Source organism: Hoplias malabaricus, chromosome 10 (assembly GCF_029633855.1).
Source record: "Hoplias malabaricus isolate fHopMal1 chromosome 10, fHopMal1.hap1, whole genome shotgun sequence".
NCBI lineage: Eukaryota > Metazoa > Chordata > Actinopteri > Characiformes > Erythrinidae > Hoplias > Hoplias malabaricus.
The window spans coordinates 5448948-5473930 of record NC_089809.1 but is presented as its reverse complement, the minus strand read 5'-3'; the positions used below and the strand labels follow the sequence as shown (position 1 = coordinate 5473930).

At 43.7% G+C, this 24983-nt stretch overlaps 2 protein-coding genes across 3 annotated transcripts in view; both read left to right on the top strand.

Moving 5' to 3' along the window:
* Positions 1-14847, top strand: part of rasip1 (Ras interacting protein 1) — a 56678-nt gene extending 41831 nt beyond the window's left edge. The window contains exon 19 of one of the 2 annotated variants that reach the window (XR_010804324.1): positions 14711-14847. The gene's annotated coding sequence lies outside the window, so the exon portion shown is untranslated. Of the gene's footprint in view, positions 1-1743; positions 2221-14710 lie in introns of those variants that run through there. The other variant, XR_010804323.1, reaches the window with a different exon arrangement.
* A 301-nt stretch (positions 14848-15148) lies between these two features.
* On the top strand, positions 15149-24621 carry il11a (interleukin 11a). The gene is made up of 5 exons (XM_066682444.1): positions 15149-16121; positions 17827-17996; positions 21964-22056; positions 22689-22850; positions 23196-24621. The coding sequence occupies exons 1-5, from the start codon at positions 16115-16117 to the stop codon at positions 23367-23369; spliced, it is 606 nt and encodes a 201-aa protein (XP_066538541.1). The 5' UTR covers positions 15149-16114; the 3' UTR covers positions 23370-24621.
* Positions 24622-24983: the final 362 nt, after the last annotated feature.

Genomic DNA, 24983 nt, shown 5'->3' with positions numbered 1-24983 from the left:
AGAGAGATGTAGAGAGAGAGTGAAAGGGAGAGAGACTGAGTGGGCGATGTTAATAAGAGACAGACGTAGGTGTTTGTGTAGAAGCTGAGGACACTGGTGTACATGGACATTGACCTTGCCAGCGTGGGTGGGTTATTGGGTATGTAAACAGATTGCTAAAAATATATCTGTCCATATAAGGGCCATATAACACATTCCAGCATGTGATACGGACAAAATCAATGTGCAAGGAGCAGGGGGGATATTTTCCAGAGCAGGATGAGGCAAGAGTTCAGCTGTTGCTAACTGCTTCGTCCATTCTTCACTTTAAAGTACCTCTACAATTTGCACCATTTCGATGCCCAGATACTTGATCAGAAACTCCTCCCTCACTGGTGCACAATTAGAAACTGCAGCCCATCTGTTGATCTGTTTCATCAATTGTCACTTTATGACCACAGAACCGCTCCGGTCCAGATATATTTAGCTAGTGGGTCACTAATACCCTCCCAGTGACACTAATGTGCAAAGACCCCAGCAACAAAACGCTACTGTACTGGAGTGGATGTCCACTTTTAAGACAAAAAAATAGGTCACAGTTATTCCATTTACATTCATTCAGTTCAAAAGGCACTGACAATAGAATGGGGTTCTCCCGAGCAGCTGTACATGCCAATGCCAAGAACAGGCTATAGCTATATACATTACTGTGGAGTTCTCCGGCTCCATTCTGTATCGTCAGGATGAGTTGTAGTGCCATTTGTGATCCAACAACAGTCACCTGACCTCACTGTGACTGGATGCCATGAAATTTTCAAAGCAATGTCCCCAAATCTAGTTTCAATTTTTCCATAAATGAAGAATCTGCTGCTGTAGCAAACAGGGCCATTTTATTTGTTGCCTCCTGCTGTCATTAGCAAAAATAGCCTAACAGTGTTGTCTTAATCCTGGCAAATTTGCTGTGCAGGTTGTTAAGGAGCCTAATTCTGATTGTTGACGTATATTAACAAGCTAATTCTACTTGCCCCTCAATTGAGATCATGAAGCTGGAAACCTTACACACGTGAGCAGGCTGGTCCATTGGAGTTGGTAAACTGATCTAGTATTAGACAAGTACAGGAGCTGGTGTTGGCTTCATAATAGTCTTTAAGTTAATTTGGTGCAATGTCATTTCAGTGTGCAGTGTTAGCTTGCTTGTAGCGTTAATGTAGCATTATTTATATTTCAGCTTCTTAATGACCTCAATTTAGGGCAGTGGTGTTCAAAATCCATGACAAAATGTATTAAGTTTTGAAGTATTTTGTTTACAACATGTACAGCTGCAAAGTAAAAAATAAATTTACTTTGCCCACACAGAAATCAGACTCTCCAGTCATTATTCTACTGCTTTTAGAAGCCTACTGAATGGCCTTAAAGCCAATTTACTATGAAACTGAGTGGCACAAGTTTGGATTTAGGGCATAGAGCAGCCATTAGTTTAAACGACCGTGTAAAACGTGAGTCTTTGTTGGTCTTGGTCTAAAGGGCAGCAGCCGTCAGGTCACTGGGGTCACACAGAGATGTTCAGTCACTAGGACAAGTGTGTGACATGAGTGTGACGTTGGGGCATTCCAGGGTCTTTTGTGTTTCCGGCCCCCTCTGACCACATCATTTATGCGTTTTACTTTCCCCAGACTTTCTCTCTCCCTTTCCCACTATCTTGTCCTTCTCCTCCTTCTCTTTATCTCACTTGCCCCTCCTCTTCATTTCTTGTCTGTTTTTCAGCCGTGAGATTCTTCCGAAGAATAACAGCCAGTGACGCAGACGGACGAAAGAAGTGTCCAGTAAGGGGAGGGCATTGCCCAGTATGTGTTTGTGTGTGTGTGTGTGTTATCTGGGGGTCCAGTAATCAGGAGGTAATAGAGGAGTCACTTACACTGCACCTCTCAGTCACAAACACACACAGGCCTGACAAAGTTGGCGGGAATGCGCGTCTCTCGGGACCCTTCACTTTACAAGAAAGTATGTGCTAAAAATAGCACCCCAACCCCTCTCTCTCTCTCTTTCTCTCTCCCGTTCTTCATTCCTTTTCTTGCTTGTTTTAGAACTTGGCCCTGACCCCAGCAGAGTTCCTGGACTATAGTCGAGAGAGACAGAGAGAGAGAGAGAGAGAGAGAGAGAGAGAGAGAGAGAAAACAGAGACAGAGAGATATTTACAAGAAAATTTTTACAAGATAGAATGAAATTCCTCATTTTCTATGTGAGTCAACCTAACACGATTTTATTCCAAGTTTTAGACAATCATTATTGTTTTAAACATAATGAAATGTTTACCCAGTCTATAAGAGTTCTGAAGTTATGAGAAAGTGGCAATATATGTTTATGTAAAAACAGGCTGAATTTTTATATTATAAACATAATTATGTTATGTAATACAAGTAAGATCAAATACACAGTTCTCATGTGGCTTAATCACTTTACACACCTTAGAACCATAATTTGACACCAACTGAATAATTAATGGAGCAGCAGGTAGTGTCACTGTCACACAGCTCCAGGGACCTGGAGGTTGTGGGTTCGAGTCCTGCTCCGGGTGACTGTCTGTGAGGAGTGTGGTGTGTTCTCTCTGTGTCTGCGTGGGTTTCCACCGGGTGACTGTCTGTGAGGAGTGTGGTGTGTTCTCCCTATGTCTGCGTGGGTTTCCTCCAGGTGAATGTCTGTGAGGAGTGTGGTGTGTTCTCCCTATGTCTGCGTGGGTTTCCTCCAGGTGACTGTCTGTGAGGAGTGTGGTGTGTTCTCTCTGTGTCTGCGTAGGTTTCCGCTGGATGACTGTCTGTGAGGAGTGTGGTGTGTTCTCTCTGTGTCTGCGTGGGTTTCCGTCGGGTGACTGTCTGTGAGGAGTGTGGTGTGTTCTCTCTGTGTCTGCGTGGGTTTCCGCCGGGTGACTGTCTGTGAGGAGTGTGGTGTGTTCTCTCTGTGTCTGCGTGGGTTTCCGCCGGGTGACTGTCTGTGAGGAGTGTGGTGTTTTCCCTGTGTCTGCGTGGGTTTCCTCCGGGTGCTCCGGTTACCTCCTACAGTCCAAAAACACACGTTGGTAGGTGGATTGGTGACTCAAAAGTGCCCGTAGGTATGAGTGTGTGAGTGTGTGTCACCCTGTGAAGGACTGGCGCCCCCTCCAGGGTGTGTTCCTGCTTAGTGATTCCATGTGGGTTTCGGACCCACCGTGACCCTGAATTGGAAATGTGGTTACAGAAAATGAATGAATGAATAATCCACAGTAGTTACTGAACAACTTTGATCAAATACTGAATCATGAGCAGTAGATACCGAGTAATTTATAGCATTTAATTAATCATTTATTGTAGTTAAAGTCATACATACAGTCATAGTAGAGTGCTGTTTGATATACAGATTTAAATGCTTTGTCAACACTGTAATTTAATATGCAACAAAGCTTCTCCCTGAGCTGAGTGGAGAGTTAGAGAAAGAAGAGAGAGAGAGAGAGAGAGAGAGAGAGAGAGAGCAAGAGAGAGAGAGAGAGAGAGAGAGATAGAGGGAGAAAGAATAATCAGATCTTGTTGCTTAATCTTCTGGCCCAGTGACCAGACCTGTTTACATACTTCTATCTTGTTTACATCCGGCTGTTTTTGTTGTTGTTGTTTAGTAGCCCCCTGTTTATGTTCTGCCCTCTGCCTCCGACACCTACTCTTCCTCCGTCAGACGGAAGGAAGGAAGGAGACATTGATAGATAGAGAGAGAAAGAGAGATAGCGTGATAATATCATTAAATATATCCAGCTACAAACAGTTCAACGGTAAAAAATGTTCTTACTAAGTTCTGCCAGTAGTGTACGGTAACACGTCCTATGAATCCTGCATTTATAAGGCTTTATAAATACATATGTATATACGCTGCTATATGAAATTCATCATATATTATAATACCTGGCGTAGGCCTTTAGAGTTGCTTTAACTATGATGCAGTAATTACTGAGATGAATTTTATTAAACAAGATTGTATGGATTGTTATTGTGGTTTTAATAACACATTATAACATCAGTTAATAACAACATTATAAACATTGTGAAATATTAATGTAAGGCATTATAAAGCAACAAAAATCTAGTTATAATGTGTCGTATGATCTTGTTTTATGAAGTCAGGACAGTATTTATGCTAGATATTATATGCCATCATGTCTGCATACACAAACCTCATAAATACAGGATTCATAAGTAGTGTAACCGACGAACCGAACTTAAAAATGTAAGGTAAACAGACCCAAAAACTGATAGAGACAGAGAGAACAGAGAGAAACAGAAAAGCACAGAAAAACCAGAAAAAGAAAAACAGATAGAAAGAGAAATGGGCAGAGAGAGAGAGAGAAATAGAGACAGACAGAGAGAAAAATATCAGACGTACAGTGACAGAGAAGGAAAGAATTTTTAGGCCGCCCGAGAAAAAGAGAAAGATGGTTAGTGTTTTTTTTCGTGTATTAGGTGTTGACGTGTTTCAGACTGAAATATTGTCTGCAGAACCTTAACAGACCGATGTGATGGTGAGAGTTTGAGAGAGAGGTTCAGCGCCTCTTCAGATCTTTAGGTTTTGTGTGGAACTAATGCTACTAACAACGCAAAATTGCCTATAATCCATCATTTCTTTATTCAGCAACTAACTAACTCCAGTGTGAACAAAGGGCAGCTGAGATTTTGGTTGGTCTTTAAGAGCTGAAGCTGTCAATGAATTGTACTAAAGACAGAATACCAATGGAAAAGAGTTTACAGTGACATTAATACACCACAAGCCTGAGGATTCAGGCATATGCAGCTGTGACAGTGTAAGTATAAAGGCTAGGTGAGGGGGTGGGTTTATTTGAGTGGGCTTTGACATTTCATCACACCAAGGATCACATACAAACAGCCTGTAGAATCACAGGCCTTGTATAAAAGAAAAATATGCCAAAACCACACAAACTTTACATTTCCCGTTTTCTCAGATGGTACATACAATGACAAGTAATGTATACAGTATATGTGGACTGTCAAGGAAAATGCAGTTTTGTTTACTAGGTCTCATTGTTTTCCATGGAATTGCTGGGGAAAAAAGTCTTGGGATGTATTGTAAGACGGTAAATGAGTCTCAACTTTTAGCTGTTATGCCTGCAGTTTTCTCAGGGCCATCACAGCCAGCCCCAGTAGCCTTATTTTCCCTCATCTTTCAAACATGCACAGAGACTGAGAGAGAGAGAGAGAGAAAGAGAGAGAGAGAGAGAGAGAGAGAGAGAGAGAGAGAGAGGTGGAAAAGACTTGTCTGGCCTGTAAAAAGTTCCTTTTTGCGTGGGTTGCCTCCCCTTCTCCATCCCACCCGCACCCCCCTCCCTTTCTCCCTGACGTTCTGTCTTCCACCTATTGCTCCACTATGGACATTCAGACATTTCCGCACTCGCCGAATGTTTGAGTAAATACCACTCCTGCTGACCTCTCTCCAGACTAAAGAACTTCTACTCAACTCAACTCAGTGAAGCTCTATTGGCACAAATCTGTAACAGTGTTGACAAAGCATTTACAGCTGTTTATTGTACATAGTGCATTAATCAGTAGATACACACTCAAGCAGTGGAGGCTTACCGCTGCTTATTAGCGTGACTAAAGCTAAGTTAACAGACTTTCTGACACAGTATGACACTGAATTTTGTCTGCCCTTTAGTCGATGTTAATAGATAACAGTGTCATTAACACTGTCATAAGTCTCATACACCAATATATTAGGCCTTGTTTGAACAGGCAGCTTCCAGTTACGTACTACACACCAATACTATAAAGTATTTACTATATATTTACTTATTATTACTTATTAATACTTAATAAGTATTTACTTATAAGGTAATACTATTTACTGCTGTGTTTGGTCTTAACAGGGACATGATGCAGTCACCAACATACATTATATTCTCCTTGGTTTCACACAAAACTCTCTCTCTAAAATCTCCTCTAACCCAACTCACATTTCTCTCTCTCTCACCCACCCCCACCCCCCCCCCCCCACACACACACACACACACAAAGGTTTTGCCTATGCACAGTCCAAGACACAGCTCAGGTAGCGACAGTTGCATTGTGGAGACAAAGTGTTGCATCAATATCGTGCTTAAGAACTGATGGGTTCTAATTTTCCATACTATAATACACCCAACAACATTAACATTAACACTTTTATTCTTTTATTTTACGTACACTAAATACCACATACACAAAGCCTAGCTAGTACTGGTGTTAAAAACACCTTGGGAGCATTCCTCATATCTGGTTTGGTCAGGACAGATGTGCTGCAGAGTGAACGGCAAAAAACCCTATGTGATTTTAAACCTAATTCACCGCCAGTATCTGCACATTCTTCCAGTATTTTCATTCATTCATTCATTATCTGTAATCTGTAATCACAGACAGTCACCCGGAGGAAACCCAGGCAGACACAAGAAGAACACAACACACTCCTCACAGACAGTCACCCGGAGGAAACCCACGCAGACACAGGGAGAACACACCACACTCCTCACAGACAGTCACCCGGAGGAAACCCACACAGACACAGGGAGAACACACCACACTCCTCACAGACAGTCACCCGGAGGAAACCCACACAGACACAGAGAGAACACATCACACTCCTCACAGTCACCCGGAGGAAACCCACGCAGACACAGGGAGAACACACCACACTCCTCACAGACAGTCACCCGGAGGAAACCCACACAGACACAGAGAGAACACACCACACTCCTCACAGACAGTCACCCGGAGGAAACCCACACAGACACAGGGAGAACACACCACACTCCTCACAGACAGTCACCCGGAGGAAACCCACACAGACACAGGGAGAACACACCACACTCCTCACAGACAGTCACCCGGAGGAAACCCACACAGACACAGGGAGAACACACCACACTCCTCACAGACAGTCACCCGGAGGAAACCTACGCAGACACAGGGAGAACACACCACACTCCTCACAGACAGTCACCCGGAGGAAACCAACACAGACACAGAGAGAACACACCACACTCCTCACAGACAGTCACCCGGAGCGGGAATCGAACCAATAACCTCCAGAAGTGCACGTGATATTAGGAAGCAAAATTAGTATTTTGAGACCAAGTGACTGGATCTGATTTGTGTGATTTGTGAGGCCTCCTGCATGGACTTCCCAGGCTCTGCCCCATACAGGAATCCCATGGAACATTTCTGGCTGTACACTAGGCCAGGATGGCAAGAATCCAATCCAACTGCTTGAGATCAGATTAAAATCCAATTTAAAACCACCTGGAAATGTGGCTTGAATTCCATCCATGTTGCTTTTTGCCATTTAGATTGCAGAAAATCTGTCAGTCTCATTTAAGTTCCCTGTCTGAATGAGGCCTCTGGATTACTCAAAAAAATGCTAATGTGTTGAAAGAAATATTTAGGCTTCCATTAGATGTTAGCTACATTAGCCTTGTAGCTGCTTTATAAAACTGAAGACTCAAACACAAGTGTCTCAACATTTGTTGGCAGATTGACTACATTTGGGCTGAGAGGGAATTTATTTTCAGGCTGAACTTTCACCAGGTATTTCTCCGTCTGTTGCTCTATTACCAGTTTGTGGTCACTTAGTCTGGACTCAGTCCTTTACTCACTCCCGCTTACTGTACCAGTGAAAGGGAATCCAGGGTTTGGCTCGCATCAGTGAGGGCAAGAATGAATGTGTGTGTGTGAATGTGTGTTTGTGCGTCAAGGCAATATCAGAGGACGCTGCGTGCCAAGCTGTGGGGCCGGAAGGCAGCTTCTCAGAGTGATTTATAAGCGCTTATTACCGTTAGGAGAATTTTTGTAACCAAATCGAGTGAGTGTAACAATAATGAGCCGAGAGGAGAAAATATATCATCAACAGGAAAATTCAGAGGGGCCATCACTCCATAGTACTGCCCACTGGCACATTTCCAACTCTTTCTCTCTCTCTGTCTGTGTGTGTGTGCGCGCGTGTGTGTGTGTGTGTGTGTGTGTGTGTGTGTGTGTGCGCGTGTGTGCATGCATGTAAAAATACTCGGTCTGCAGCAGCCGTAAAGTCTTTAAATTTCAATTCCTCACTCTAGAAATGACCGAAACCATAAACACGAAACAATTTATAGCCGATAACTGACAGATGTTTCATAACAGCAACTAAATAATTCACTGTACACAATGAAAAATGTCTATTAGATACTAGTTTAGAAATTATTATTCATAGTTGTCTGCTGCTTGTAAGTATAAGCCAGTACAGATGTTTATGAAAGGCTTATGTAGGGGTCATGTAGCCTTATGAACCATGACCAACAATAAATATCACAATCATTTCCTTAATATAATGTGACACATCTGGATTGTTTATATCCAAAAAAACATACAGCAGTAAATCACACCAATCCTAATGAAAAGAATAATGAATGATAGCCTTAATTTCTTCCACATGTGGCAGTCTCACTTTCTCTTGTTGTGAATGAGCGGGTAATAATGATGCTGCCCTGGTGAGAAAAGAAGAGTTTGAGACGTCACTTTACTGCCCCATGACGCTCCCCCTGCAGTGTGTCACTCTTTCTCACCACCCCCCACCCCCACCCCTTTCTCTATCTCTTTTTCTTCCAGTGAGTTGTTTCCACACACACACAGACACACTAAAACACAAACACATACTCACTCTTCTGACGTCCGTAAGAGGGGCTACATCAGGAGGGAGGGATGGGAGAAAAGTGAAGGTGAAAGGGGGGATTTCTAGGGGTGGTCATGGCAACCTGCCTGGATGCCGTTGTGTATCGCAGTGAGCCAATGGAGGGGGGGTCAAGCAGTCCAGTAGCATCCTGTCATAAAGAAGTAAATATTAACACACACTCCTACAAACACACAGACACACACGCAATACTTCCGACTCCCACTCTTAACATCACAAAATTCCCTGCAGGAAATGATGCGGGACAGGGTCCAGAAATGATTAATTTTTGCGTGTTTTCTCTTTCAGGTCTCGATCCTTCCTGTTACCCAGTGCTGTGCCATGGCAGTCAATTTAATTAACTACGTTTGCACTGTGAACTGATATATGGACAGAGAGGGGAAAGAAGTATTAAATTCCTTTTGGTTACTGTTCATATTTTTATATCCTTACAGTAAATATAACCTAGGCTAAATGTCAAAAAGCCCTTATTAAGAGTGAATTCCACAATTACAAGGTGGTCAGAGAACTGGAGTTAAAGAGGATGCTCTGGAGTAACTGCACATGAGCCATGTTCAGTACCAAATGTCGGCTAGAGGGTTGTAAAGTCCACCAACATTGGAACTGTGTCCCCTGGAGTGAGGGCACGCCATCCAGTGCCTTCGGGATGAGTTGGAATGGCAGAGCTAGATTAATCCCTGAGCACCTGACCTCACTATTTATGCGTTACTGTTACCTACATACACTACTCGACTCTACTTGGCTCACATTCACATTTCGGTACCTGGTTTGTTTTCCATTACCACAGCTCCCACCTCAAAATGGAGCTGGTGACATCGCAAAACACTGTCTCTAATAGAAGCAGCAGGCTTTGGAAACCACAACGGCCGCAGTAACATTAGCATTGTTTATTCATTGTGTATTCGCTTGTGGTTTTTGTTTTTGGGACTAAACACGGATTAGCCGTGTATGAGTTCAGGCAGATTGAAGCAGTTTTCTCTTGTTGGATACTTACATTGACCACCGATCCAAGGAGCATCTGAACCTCTTCAAAAGACCATGGCATAGTTTTACGAGCTGCCATTTTGAGTCAGATTAGAACAAATGTTATCTCTACTGTAGTTTGGAGATTTTACATATGTCTAGTTTGTGCTGGATGTCTGCATTTCATCAGCATTGATGAGTATCTCTGGCCAATCAGCACTCTGCAATGTTTACATATCACAGTTTAGTGCTTACTCGGCCTGTTTGGAACTATGAGCGAACAGAGAATAAAAAAGTACATGGAGTGAAGTAGAGTAGTGTAGGGTGACCAGACGTCCTCTTTCACCCGGACATGTCCTCTTTTTTAGACTTAAATAAACGTCAGGGCGGAATTTCACAAACGTCCGGCATTTTGTTTTTCTAGAGCTTACATAGAACTTCGAGAAGTTTCGTTCACAAACTAGTCCCGCCCTCCTCTACTGCGATTGGTTCACTTGAGTGAGAAGGGGGTGTGGTGAAGTAGCCTACAATATTCTGATTGGACGGTCTGACTGTAGCGCTACCGTTATTGGTCGATAACCTTCTCTGTAAACATTTAATTGGTCAGTCTGCACGTCAGTAGTCCTTGTTTACGTCAGGCAAAGCTCATGTACCCACCCTCATCTCGAGCAGCTAAACGTAAATGTAAGTTCTCGGATGAATTAAAATATAAATTAAATTCCAATGTTTTGTGTAGCAAATAAAGGTGTAAAAGACCTAAAAGCCCCCCCCCCCCCCCCCCCCAAAGACGTGTCCTCTTTTTAGCTTTGTGAAAACATCAGTTATAAAAAGCGCAGTACAAATAAACATGATTTGATTTGATTTGATTTGATTTCTAACCCTTCACAGAAATAGAAGCTGATACTTCAACCAAAATGGACCAAATCCTTATTAACACCCATAATTTCAGGTATAAATGAATCATAACCCATGAACTTTACCATGGGTCTTTGTCTTCCGAGGCAGTGCAGATCAGGGTAACTTTAAACAGTGTGTTTTATTTACTGATGTCCTCTTTTATCAACGCCATGTGCTCCAGCTTATTTAGGCTGCTCCAAATTTGTCCCAAAACACTGGCTGAATTCAATAAACTTTACATGGTTTATACGTCACATGCAGACACACACACTCACACCCACTCTTAGAGTTTGAAAGTCTAGCTTTTCATGCTAGCTGACCCACTCACTGGCTCCACAAATAATCTCCTGAATTGCTGCTGGCAGCCGTTCGTTACAGCAGAGTCACATTTAGCAAAATGTGGCCAAAATGACTGTTAGTGTGAGATGTGTGTGGATCCTGCTGTTTTTGTACCGTGCCAAGATGTCTTCTTTCCTAGCAACTGTTGAGGGATCGCTAGCAAAAATCCATTTAAAACTGTAGCACAGTGCTAATGTCAGAGCCCCCACTTTCTGTACTTCATTTCCAGTCAAACATTGGGGTATCGCTGAGGTAATTAACATCATTGTTGTGAAAATACACGAGTTATTTGGGAGGCACAGTGGTGCTGTCCCACATCTCCAGGGTCCTGGAATTCTGGATTCAGTCTCCACCTTGGGTCACTGTCTGTGAGGAGTTTGTTGTGGTGTGTTTTCCCTGCATCTCCTCTGCATTCTTCCTACATTCTATAAACGCAGGACTGTCCACTTAATGTCAGAATGTGAGCGCATGTGTGATGCCCTGTGATGCCCTCTCCATGGTGTGTTCTTGCCTTTGGAATATTGATTCCAGATGAGCTCCGCACCCACCCTGACCTAGAACAGGAGGAAACGGTTACAGAGGATGAATGAATATCGTTTCAGATCAGAACACATCCATAGGCTTGTGCCCTCCACTCTGAGAAGGCAACTGAATGTGTTCGACATCACGGTACGAGCCAAAAAACAATCTTTTGCGTATTACAAATATTTAAAGATATGTTTCTCTCAAATATGTCAAAGCCCCTTTTAATTAAGGGCATGTTCTGTAAAGTTCCTGGTTTTTATAAAGTCAGTGTTTTATTCTGGCGCAGTGGTGATTTGTGAGTGGTTCTGAAGAGCAGTAGCCTTTTAAGCACCTGTATAAATTCATTAAGGCTTTAATTGGGCCAATTAAACTTGTGCCCTCAGCCTGAGGTGATGGGAGTTCAAAGGAAGCTGTTAAAAAGCATGAGTGTGCATTAGAGTGTGAGTTTTGGGGGAGGGGGAGGGGAGGGTTTCTACTGTGTGTGTGTGTGTGCGTGTGCGAGTGTACGTTGAATGTTGAACGTGGGGTCTGACTGTGTGTGTGGGCAGGAGCTCTTGCGTGAGTGTGTGTCTGTGTGTGTGTGTGTGTGTGTGTGTGTGTATCATAATGGGGTATATTTTACTATAATGAGGTAGCAGGATGTCTGGACACTAAGCGTTTCCCACCTGTGGCTCACTTCCCCCCCATCAGAGTGAGAGGGGTATGAGGCGCATTGTGTGTGTGTGTGTGTGTGTTTTCATGCATTTTCAGGACAATTACATCTTCCTGAATTAATTTCCTCTTAAATGAAGGGTGCTGAAGGGTGACTCTCCCCACTGCAGTAAAAACCTCTGACCTTGTGGGAAAGCTTTACACTACACACTTAAAAATGATGGTTCAAAAAGAGTTCCTTAATAATGAAACCACTTGAAGAACCTTTTGCATCATGAAAGCATTCTTCAGATTGATGGAGAATGTGCTATAGATGGTTCTAGATAGCACCTTGTAGAACAAGACTTTATACAGCACCAACAACAGTTCCTCTACTGTAACAACAGAGGAACTGTTTTTGGTGCCATACAGAATCCTTATCTATAGCACATTCTCCATCAATCTGAAGAATGCTTTCATGAAGCAAAGAACCCTTTAATCATGCAAAGGTTTCTTCAAGTATTCGGGATATATTTAGAGAACCATTTACTAAAGAACCCCTGTAGAACATTCATTCATTCATTATCTGTAAGCACTTATCCAGTTCAGGGTCGCGGTGGGTCCAGAGCCTACCTGGAATCATTGGGCGCAAGGCGGGAATACACCCTGGAGGGGGCGCCAGTCCTTCACAGGGCAACATACACTCACACACTCACACCTACGGACAACTTTGAGTCACCAATCCACCTACCAACGTGTGTTTTTGGACTGTGGGAGGAAACCAGAGCACCCGGAGGAAACCCACGCAGACACAGGGAGAACACACCACACTCCTCACAGACAGTCACCCGGAGGAAACCCACGCAGACACAGGGAGAACACACCACACTCCTCACAGACAGTCACCCGGAGGAAACCCACGCAGACACAGGGAGAACACACCACACTCCTCACAGACAGTCACCCGGAGGAAACCCACGCAGACACAGAGAGAACACACCACACTCCTCACAGAGAGTAACCCGGAGGAAACCCACGCAGACACAGGGAGAACACACCACACTCCTCACAGACAGTCACCCGGAGGAAACCCACGCAGACACAGGGAGAGCACACCACACTCCTCACAGACAGTCACCCGGAGGAAACCCACGCAGACACAGAGAGAACACACCACACTCCTCACAGACAGCAACCCGGAGGAAACCCACGCAGACACAGGGAGAACACACCACACTCCTCACAGACAGTCACCCGGAGCGGGAAACGAACCCACAACCTCCAGGCCCCTGGAGCTGTGTGACTGCGACTCTACCTGCTGCACCACCGTGCCGCCGGCCCTGTAGAACAATCATTTAAACTCTAAAACATTTTCATGAGGATTTGATTGCAATCAAGTCCTAAAAGGTTTTGTTTGGATCCTAAAGAACTGGACGGAGCTCCATCACTCCTGAGCGTGTGGTTCCACTGTTCCATACTGGGTTTATGCTTATGTGGTATGTATAAATGTATGTGTGTATATATGTAAGCATTTATAACCCACATCTGTAACACTTATGGGCTATATGTTCAACCCTATATCCTACAAGGTACACAAACCAGTGGGTGTATGTTTGCTTTGGGGAGAAATGTGACATGACATTTCCCTGTCATTTTGTCATTAGTGACCTATTCGTCCTGGACCACACACACCCACACACACACAACACCAGCACTAATGCATCACATACTTAAAAACACTCAACCACCCAAGAGACCCCCATCAGGGCATGAGAGAGAGAGAGAGAGAGAGAGAGAGAGAGAGAGAGAGAGAGAGAGGGAGAGAGAGAGAGAGAGAGTTATGGAGTGACTAACTTCACTCTTTCTTTTATTCTTTTCCCAGCTGTGTCTTCAAACAGGTCTTTGATGTGGGGAAATTAAAGGAGCGAGTGTGTCAATATCTCCCTCCATTCCTCCATCGTTCCTGCACACTCATCCACTTCCCTCCCTCCATCCTTCTGTGCCTGCTCACTTTCTTCTTTCTCTCTCTCTCTCTCTCTCTCTGTCTGACCCAACAAACCAGAGTGTGACCTCGACACCACACCCTGTATGTGTGTGTGTGTGTGTGTGTAAGAGAGAGAATTAACGGTTGCATGTGAGCTAAAGTGTGTGTACATCAGAGTCTGAGTATGCGTCTATAAGGATGTGTGTGTGTGTGTGTGTGTGTGTGTGTGTGTGTGTGTGTGTGCAGATGTACGTCTTAAAACATTATGGCTTATGATGACACCTCCCATACTGAATAAATCTCTCTTTTTTCTTACTCTATTTCTCTTTCATTTTTTCTTTCTCTCTCTCACATTCTTTCATTCTTCTTTCACTCTCTATCTCATTCTCCTTTTTTTGTTTTCATCTCTCTCTCTTTCTCTAAATCTCTGTCTCCCAGTCTCGCTCTCTCTCTGTCTCCCTCTCTTTCTCTCTCTCTCTTTCTCTCTCTCTGGAAACTCCTCACTCTTGCTCTGCTGTGTGTGACTGAGTATTTCCAGCAGTTTGTGTGTATGCTAAATTAACCTCTCTCTCTCTCTCTCTCTCTCTCTCTCTCTCTCTCTCTCTCTCTCTCTCTCTCTCTGTGGTGTGGGATGGAGGTTAATGTTTTGTTGTTTATTTTTCTCTACAGACCCTCCTGCCCCCCACCACCGCTACCACCACCTCTCCTCTCAGTCTTTCCTTCACCCTGTAGAGAGAAAGTGCAAATAAAGAGAATAAGGAGAGTCTGGAGTCTAAAGGGGTGTGTGTGTGTGTGTGTGTGTGTGTGTGTGTGTGTGTGTGTGTGTGTGTGTGTTAATGTAAATTAGACAGCTATTTTAGAGCTCGTGTACCATTCAAATTATATATTTATTTAAACCTTTGAGGGAGAGAGAAAGATGGAGAGAGAGAGAGAGAGAGAGAGAGACCAGGGAGGGATGGAGCCAGAATAAGAGAGAAGAAGGAAAGAAGGAAAAGGAGAGAAGGGGAAGAAGAGAGAGGGAGAAGGGGGTAAAGAGGGGAGATGGGGAAGAGTGAGAGAGAGAGAGAGAGAGAGAGAGAGAGAGAGAGAGAGACTGGTCAGCACAGATTGAGGGATATGAAATGAAACAAAGGGCCTTTTTAAATTTTGGAGACTGATAATCAGAGCGGGGAAGAGATAGAGAGATGAGAAGATAGAGGAGAGGGAGAGAGATGTGTGTTTGATAGGCGCAGGTCGACGGGATGTAGCGGAGGAAGGAAGATAGCAGTGAAGGGAGATAGAGGAGAGAAAGTGATAGAGAAAGAGACAGGGAGAAAGGGGCGAGAGAAGATAGAATGACAAGAGGAGAAAAACGAGATGGAGAGAGAGAAACGTGAGGAGAGAAAGGCAGAAAGTGGAATAAGAAAGAAGAAGGGGAGAGACTACAGAAGAGAGAAAATAAAAACAAAGGAATTCATGTTTTGTGTTTGTGTGTGTGTGTGTGTGTGTGTGTGTGTGAGGGAGAGAGAGTTTGTGTGCGTGCGCGCGCGCATGCGTTTAAACCTCGCATAAGGGGCGGGGGGAGCGAGCGGGAGCGCGCGCGCACGCGCCTGTGTGTGTGTGTTTTTATGAATGAAGCGGGTGACTCAGGCATGTGTCATACACACCGTCTTTATAAAGGAAGTTTTAAACAAGCCTAAACATTTCACTGCGCGCAAAAATTACACTCACTCGCATCCCTCACTCTCTCTCTCTCTCTCCCCCTGTCTCTCCATCTCTCCATCCCTCTCTGGCTCTCTCTCTCTCTCCCTTTCTCTTCCTACCTCTGTGTGTGTGTGTCTCAGCCTGTAACCCTCAGGATTGTTTGAGAAACTTTGGGGAAGTTTTGTTGTTATTGCTCTTGTCATTCTTTTTCTCCTTCATTCATTCGGACTGGACGCGTCACGCCGACGCTGGGAAACGGGAGCCAGGCGCCTTCTGGAGCACGTGACCGCGCGTGGTTTTTGTGAATTAATTTATTAAGTATTTATTCGTACTCTCGTATTTATTCTTATTTATTCACTCGGGCGTCTTCAAGGAGGTCTGGACGAAAATATGAAATGTAAGTGTTTGTTCCTTCTTTGTTTATTTGTTGTTGTTGTTGTTTTTCATTCACTGGTCACAAGTCACAGCTCTTAACCCTTAAGTGATGCTCTCAGTGAGGTTTGTGGCCAGCTGAAGCTGAACTGTTTCAATGAACTGTTAAGTAAAGCATTCCTAAGTGTCCACACTGTTGTATAGTTCTGCTCCTCTGCTGATGAATGACTATTAGGACCCTTGGTATCCTAATGGGAACTGGCTTAACGCTGACCTGGGACCACTAATGTCACCTGTTAATAACTCTGAACACCATTAGGAGCTACTGGACACCAGCAAGAACCAATAGAATCTTTGAATGCTTTACATTCCCCAAAACTTGTTGGATTTTCTCTGCACTTTAATGATGTTCTATTACTCTTTCACCCTTCAGAATGACTTACATCAGCCCATCAGCCATAACATTAAAACCACTGCTTTGAGTCTACTCTCATTGCCACTCATTTTCCCAGCTCAGCTGACCATACAGGAGCACTTTGTAGTTCTACAGTTACAGGCTGGAGTCCATCTGTTGCTCTGCATACTTTGTTAGCCTCCTTTCACCATGTTCTTCACTGGTCAGGAGACCATCAGGACCACCCCTAGCAGGCATGGTTTGGATGGTGGATCTCAGTGCTTCAGTAACACTGACATGTTGGTTGTGTGTTAGTGTGGATCAGACACAGCAGTGCCGCTGGAGTTTCTAAAGCCCTCACTGTCACTGCTGGACTGAGAACAGTCCATCAGTCAATTGTGTGACTTGATGCTGAACTGTGCAGCAGTAGATGACTTCACATCTGCAAGCTGGACCACTGAGGTAGGTGTGTCTAACAGAGTGGACAGCGAGTGGAGCCGAATTGCTGTGTCTGATCCCATTTGTACACCACCACCACCACTCCAGTGTCACTGCATCCACCACCCACATCCGACCTGCTCTGTGGTGGTCCTGTGGGGGTCCTGACCGTTGAAGAACAGGCTGAGAGGGTGCTAACAGCGTGTGCAATGCAACAGTTGAACTATAGTCTGTAATTGTAGAAATACAAAGGGCTCCTCTATGGTCAGCGGAGTTGATAAACCTGTCAATACGTGTAGAAACAAGGAAGTGGTTTAAATGTTCTGGCTGATCAGTGTATATAAACTATTAAACCCACAGTGGAACTCCTGTAGATGTGCGCGTGCATGAGCGTGCATAATGAGCGCTGGTGTGAGAGGTAATAGTCAATGCTAAGCTGACAGGATTTCCACCTTGAGGCACTTGCGGTTAATTAATTAGAGAAGCATTCATCAAGTAGACAGCAGCAAGGATATCTTGTGAGTGTGTGTTTCCCTTGCTTGTGGCACACACACACACACACACACACACCCATCCTCTCACACACACACACACACACACATACACCAAAAAAAAAAGCCCAGAAACCAGAGAGTACTTGGCATTGACCGTTTCCTCGAGCCCATGTGATGCAATGAGGTGTTGTTGTCTTTTCTTTTCTTTTTGGGACAGGGATTAAAGGAATGTGCCAAGGCCTTTAGCTTTATAACATGACGCACACACTCATGCTACATGTGGTAACAAGGCACATGTTGTAACAGTGGCACACATTCAGGCGCTGCTAATCCTCGCGTGTGTGAGCGTCAATTAGCCTCAACTAGCTTAACTAACCCAATTAATCCTTAACTCCCGTCCACAGTGCTGCTCGACTCCTCCTCCTCGCTGCTCTTCTCCGTCCTATTGGCTCAGCTGCCACTGCTGTCATCAGCGCTGCCCGCCCATCCGCGCCGACCCCCGCCAACCCATGCGGACCTGGACAAGCTGACCAATCAGACGAGGCACCTGCAGAGGCTGACCCATGACCTGATCGTAAGTTGCCATGGCATCAGTTGTATTACAAAATGGCCGTAACCTGCGTTAGCATTTGGCATCTCAGAAAACATGAGATCAAAAAAGACAGAGGCTGAGTTTGGGTCGATGAGAAAGGCACAGCTCTTTTGTTACCGTAGGGTTGATAGTAACCAGTGAGTTTTACAAGTTTATACAGCGAGTTTTACGAGTTCTGTAACTTTGATCACACAAAATATAGTGTTAAATCTAAAAAAAAAAACCCTACTGAAACACCATTAAAACCCATTAAGATCAAAACCTTATGTTTGCTTCACAATTAAGCTGAACTAGCTTAATGGTTACCATTGGTGTCCACTATTTTCCCGTAGGATACAATTAGATCCGTTAGAAAAACCAAACCATCAAATGTATCTAGTCATAGGTCACCTACTAAACCATTAGTATCCTTTACAGACGTGTCAGTATAAAAACATCATAGACTATCAGACACCATCAGAAGCCTTTGATGGTCTCTGTGAATACTTTCCACAGAGTTACAATGACCAATATATATCTGGGCCAAAATCTTATCTCTGAACTGTTGTAAACATAAACATTCACTTTAGTTCAAGGCAATTCATTTGTACCTCATCCAACACAATTTCAAACTCACATACAGAAGTTTCAGGCTTTCGGAAACATCAAGACATTTGAGTCCATTCCTCAGCACTGTGAAAAAGTCTGACTCAGCAGCTTTTTTCTAGAACAGGGCGCTTCACACCAAACCAAAGCTGCTTTCAATCACTGTTTTTACATCACAACCATATAAAGAAATCTGTGAAATTCCTCTTAAAATATGCATTTGATTCATTTTAGTAATGAATCGATTCAGAATCAGACTCACTGCTACAGCCAGGGGAATTCACTTTCTTCCTCTAGAGATGCTGATGATGTTCAGATGGTTAATCTCATCAAATTGAACTTGCTCAGCAATGTGGGAGCTGGCTAGACTACAGTTATATGTTCTCTTCCTCCCTCTCTCACTCTCTTTCAACTCATCTGGTCTGCATTAATTATGGTAAGCGCAGTGATGGCAGATTGCGGTGGCTTTGAATCCGTGAGGGAGCAGATAACGCTCATTTTCGGCGCGCTCTATCAGGCTAAAACAACAGAAATCTGGATCCAGGCCCAGGATTTTTTGGCTTGGGCTTTATACAGCAGTAGCTAGTTCTGGGAGCTATTGATCCCAAAATTTTCCAAATGTACTGTGGTATCACAACTTCAGATGATACTGGAGTTAAGGTGGAGTGGAATCCATGCTAAAAGAGCCTAACGTTTTGATTGGACCGTTTGGTTTGGTTTTTTTCTGTGGGTCAGAGATCTTAACGTGAAGGGCATGGTTTTCCTGACGTTGATAGGTAAAGGTGTAACGTGATATTATTGGTTAATGATATAGGTCTCTGCCTGCTGGTGCATAGGGATGTATTCAGAAATTCACAGATGTTTTAGACGCAGGGAAATAATCATTTATTTTGGTTGAAGGTTGTTGGAGTTTTGATGAATGGCACAGGGGCATGAACTGACAAGCTAAAAAAGACTTTGATTTCAGGCCGACTTTTAAATCATTCCAAAGGGAATGTGGTTTATTTCCCCTGGTGTGATAATAGAGAAAGCTTTTTTTATGGAACAGAACATTATTGTAGATATAATCTTCCCACTATCTTGGGATCTTACCAAGGCTAAAAGTCCTTGTCCTGTAACACTAATACCAGTTATGTTTATAGAGGATATATGGCACAGTGCTAGCCGCAAACTGACCCTGCAATTCCCAATGAGACGGGGATTTTGGGTTCATTTTGAGGCCCACTGTGTGATTCCGCTCTTCCTTTTACTGGCGTGGATGATGCGTCAGTGACGGAGGGCCTGGAGGTTTTGGTCGAGTTTTGCCGGGTTGCTAAGTGATCGAAAGTCCGTAGCTTTGGGGGGGAACTGAACCCATTCATTCTGGGCTCACCTCCGCTAGGCCTCTCCACCACACCTCCCTCACGGAAACATAAGCACGTCCTCCCTCGCGTTGCCATGGTTTTAGAGACGGCCTGTTTACAAGCAGGAGCGAGGCGCATGTAGAGGAAGGTGAAAAGTACATTAGAGCCCTTCCATTCACAGCCAACTTCACAAGGTGAGGCTTTGCTGTGTTTATGTAGCGGCAGGTAAAAGGGGCACCGAAGCATTGGCCGTTCTTTCAGTTTGACCTTTCTGCAGCGACTTTTCGGTCGTCTAGAGTCTGAGTCACGGCTTGTAGCTACTCATTGACATTCGAGGACACTCTGTAAAGTTCAAAAGCTCTGTAAAGTCTGACCTCATCCCTCAGATTTGTATCTGTTCACCTCTCTCTCGCATGGCTTTTTGAGAGCACTCAGGTGTGTCAGGGAAAAGATACACAGTTTGGAAGGCTCCAAAATCTGCCTTGTGCCATAAAGGTGCCCTAGTGCATGCGCGAATGCAGGCATGTTTGGCGCTTTGCTGTGGGCATGTGAGCCAGATGTGAAGGCAGATCATTATCAAAGACAAACCACCTGCAACAAAAGGCCCCCAGTGCACTTAAAAAAGGAGTTTGTTAGTTTTTTCACTGAGATTTATTTTGGTTTCTTTTCTTTACCACTTCTTTTACAGGGGTCAATGCTAGGAAAGAAAAATAAGTGGGAGTGGACGGAAAGTCCCCACGAGAAAGCAGTAAAGAGTGGTGCTGCTGCGGTGGCATGCACAAAACATGTTAATGTGCATTAGCTGCTGAGTCGCTAAGGCTGTATTTATTTAGTTTCTTTAGTGTGTGTCGTAAATAGTTGTGGGCTGTGTAGGTGTGAGGCGGCTTGTTTAGCTTTCGGTCGTCACAGCAAAGTGTTCCGATAGAAATCAGGTGGATTTATCACATTCCCGCATTTGCATTCAGGAAGACAGGAGGAAGGCGAAGGGGAGTGAGGCCAGGATCCAAGAGGGTGTGTGTGTGTGTGTGTGTTTGTCTTTGTGTTAATGAGGTATGGGACAAGTATCTGAGGAGATAAGAGAAGTGCTCCTGAGCAATGGGAGAGTGAGATGACAATCAGAAGTGGTGAAAGATGATGGGTTATGTCATAGTCTTGGAATATGCGCTGGAGAAGTGAAGAAAGCGGAAAGGAACGGACTCTCAAAACATCAAAACAAGACGAAGGAAAAAACATTAAGGCAAACAGTGATAACCACTGTTGTTTTTCTCATCCGATGAAGCCTTGATGACACATTGTTCAGCGCATTACACCTGCCAGGCTAGTCAGCCTATTAGCATTGCTCATAGCTCTTAATCAGTGATCCTCTGACGTCCACACTTTAATGGCTTTTCAAAGCAAGCCCGGTCATCTCTTGTTTACACCGGCTAAACACATTCCCAAACAGGAGCTGGACAGTGTGTTTTGACGCAGCCCACCTGTCCCGGCAGCTTCCTCCTGTGTAAAAGTTTGTGTCTCCCTCTAGTGGTGGGAAGGGGAAGTTGTCCGCGCGTCATAAGGGCCTTTTTTTAGCCCCGACCCTGGAGTTTCCCTCCATCCCAGTGTTGTCCATTCCGCCCCAAGCGCCTTACTCACTGCACATGCTGTTATTCTTCCTGTAGAAAACATCCTGTGGCTTCAGGTCACCAACTTCTTGGTGTTGACGTTGGGAGGTTGCGCCCGGCTGAACTCCGGGTGACTCCGGAGCTCTGTAATTCTGCGGTGAATGTTAAGAGAGATGTCTCTTGCTAAGTGCTTCAAGGCCACTGTCGAACGTAGTGCCTCAGGGTTGCTAACTTTAGCAGCGGGGGGATCTCGGCTCGGACCGAGCCTTGAGCCATGGGAAAGTCTGCAGAATGCCATGACGTTGCTTTTGTGGGACTGTGGCAATGTTTTCCCTTTTGTATGTGTATGGAATAAGGGCTTTTTTTTCTTTCTTCATCTGTTTATTGAAGCACTCTCTCTCTCCTTTTTTGTACTTACAGAACGACAAAGAGTTTGACTCCGTGATCGACCACCACAGGTTCAAATCTCTTCCAGCCATCAGCAGCAAAGCCAATGACTTCAGCTCTCTGGAGGTGCGTCCCAGACTCTGTCTATCTGTCTGTCTGTCTCAGGGCTTTTTGGATTTGCTTTGGAAGGCAGATCCTTTGTTTTAAATGGATCCGAACCCAGAGAACAGCCCAGCGTTTCCCAGCAAAAACAGACATGTTAATAGAGGACCATTCTAGAGTATGATGTACCTTATTTGAGAATGTGCACACACAGCTTATATATACACTCCACAGAAAAGCAGGGAATCCAACTGATGTTCAGGAGGAGCTAGATATAATACTAAGAAGACCCTGCCCAATGGCAAAGTGTCGGCTGTAGATGTATAAAGCCCTGCAGCAGTGGAACCTTTGGGGAACACCAGCACTAATCATCCCCGACCAAGTGTCACAGAATCCTCACAGAAACCAACCAACACTTTAAAAGTTCTCAGGAGAGTGGAGGCTGTTTTTACAGCAAAGAGGAACAAACTCCCGATCAATACTCTTCATTTCAAAAGAAATGGTTTTTGAACTAACTTCATAGTAGTTTCCAAAACACATATAAAAGCACTACAGTTCAAAGGGTTCATTCAGTTACACATGTAAACAAAACAGGGGAATGGTTTGACTGTGGTCTGTTGTGGAATTTGTCCAACGCTCTTTCTCTCTTTCCACAGTTGAAGCCCACGCTCTCTCAGCTCCACGCCGATCTTAAGTCTTTTGAGCATCATTTCGAGTGGTTGAGTAAAGTGACCAAGAAGCACCATCACAGCACAGCGCCGAAGCTGGGGGAAATGATCTCACACATGAAGACTCTCATCAGCTCACTACAGAGACAGGTAAATACGTCGTAACTCACGTTATACACGTTAGCATCAGGTCAGTGTTGAAGATTGGGGGAGCCCACCATTTTTGTAAACTCCTACAATGGCAGTAGTGGGGAAGGGAACTGAGGGTCATGGTTTTCTCAAACACATCGACTCCTGACACTACGTTAAGGCCCTGTTAAAATTTCAGCAGTGAGAATGACAAAGCACCACATAAAATCTGACTTTTTCCTAATGGGATTATAACCACAGAGTCAGATCCCACCCAGATCCTGCAGCGTGAACCTAAACATCTCCTGATGTTTCTCTCTCTCTCTCTCTCTCTCTCTCTCTCTCTCTCTCTCTCTCTCTCTCTAGATGGCGCGAGTGGAGGCCCCTCGGCTCCCAGTGCCATCTCCCTCCCTTCCTCCTTATCCCTCGTTCCACTGGGAGATGGATCAGTCGTCTCAGGAGCTGCTGGAGAGGTTCAGGCTTTACTGCGACTGGGCAGCACGTGCCTTCCTCAGCCTCAAGGCCAAAATGCAGGCGTGATGGGCCTCAGCCAATCAAAATCCGCCATCTGTACAACTGCAACCAAAAACAACCCACCATCTCTACAACTACAGCCAATCCTAGCAAGCCGTTTCGAACCCTACAGCCAAACAAAACCCATTGTCTACATCATAGCCAAAGACATACATCCAGTGACACACTACAGACCAAACCCCGGCCCAGTCCTCCGTGAACCCCCCCCCCATAAGAGCAAAACAGTCCATCACTTTCATTTGACAAAACCTTCCTTTGATTTTCATTTTTTGCATTCAAACCTGTTTGTTATTTATGTATTTATTTATTTATTGAGCAGTTATTTAGTTATTTATTTGTATTTGGTGTCGTTATTTATTTGATAAGTCATCTTGTTTCCAGGTTTTTTTTTGGAATTGTACTGTCTTTCCCCGTTGCCCTTATCTCATGCTTTCACTCCTCCTTCTTCTCTCTCCCTTTATAACTGTCTTCCAGTCACCCTTTAAGAGTCTATTACATGCCTCACATTTTTGGCTACTTGTGCCTTATTTTCCTTTATGGGGCATGTGTTCACATTTCTGTTCCCTTGGTTACAATGTTTTGCCACTAGATGTAGCAATATCTCTGGGTGTGTGAGGTGTGTGTGTTAGTGCCGGATGAGAAACGAGTGAAAAAGTGTCACAAAGCACTGACCTAAACCTTAGCTGCCTTATTGTTTTTCTCTTGGCTTCTTTTTCTTCTTCTACTTTGCACAGTTTGGGTTTTAGTTTCTGGATTCTTTGATTCAGAAACTTGCTCGTTCTTAACTTTAATTGAAAAAAGGACATCCTAAGCCTTAAAATACTATGTATTGTGATATTGTGATACTTTGGTAATGTACAGATGTACATACATGTTCCCGAATGTAAATTGTTATTGTATAGCGCAAAATGTGTATTGTATTATATTATAGTTTTCTATTATATAAGGCCCCAATTCTATCTTTATCACTGTGTCGCAATATCAACATTATTCTGACTTATTTTTGTTTTCTTTTTAAATTTTTGATACACTACTTACTATTTATTACATTTTTTTTCATGTTATTTATTTCCACTGAACTGAAGCAAGACTTCTGTGTTTTTTTTATACTTTTATACTACTTCTAATCAGGCATTATCATCTCTATTGAAATATTACTACAATTGGTTCAGCTGCGTAGTTGTCACACATGCTGTAAGTCTGTATGGTCTGTTCAACGAATGATGAAACAAGTGGCAGATGCAAATAAAGGAATTAATGTGCAGAAAGTGTCATCCTGCTTTTAAAAGTCTGAAAACATTAATCTTGTCTTTAACTTCATTCACATAAGAAAAATCTACAATAATACATTAGTGAATAGACATAACCGCAACTATTTAAAAAATATATTTTTCAATTCACATCAAAACACTAAACAACTTACTGAAATTTGGAAGACACCTAATTTTCTATGATGAGTAATCTAAAGGTTTGTAGTTTACTCCACAATGCACCAGTGTGTATTTAAAAAAATAATAATAATAAAATAAGGGGATTTCAGTATTTTTATAAAATCACAAAATATTGCTTGTACTTTTTCTGTCATTACATTATTAATTGTGAATTTACTTTGTAATTGTT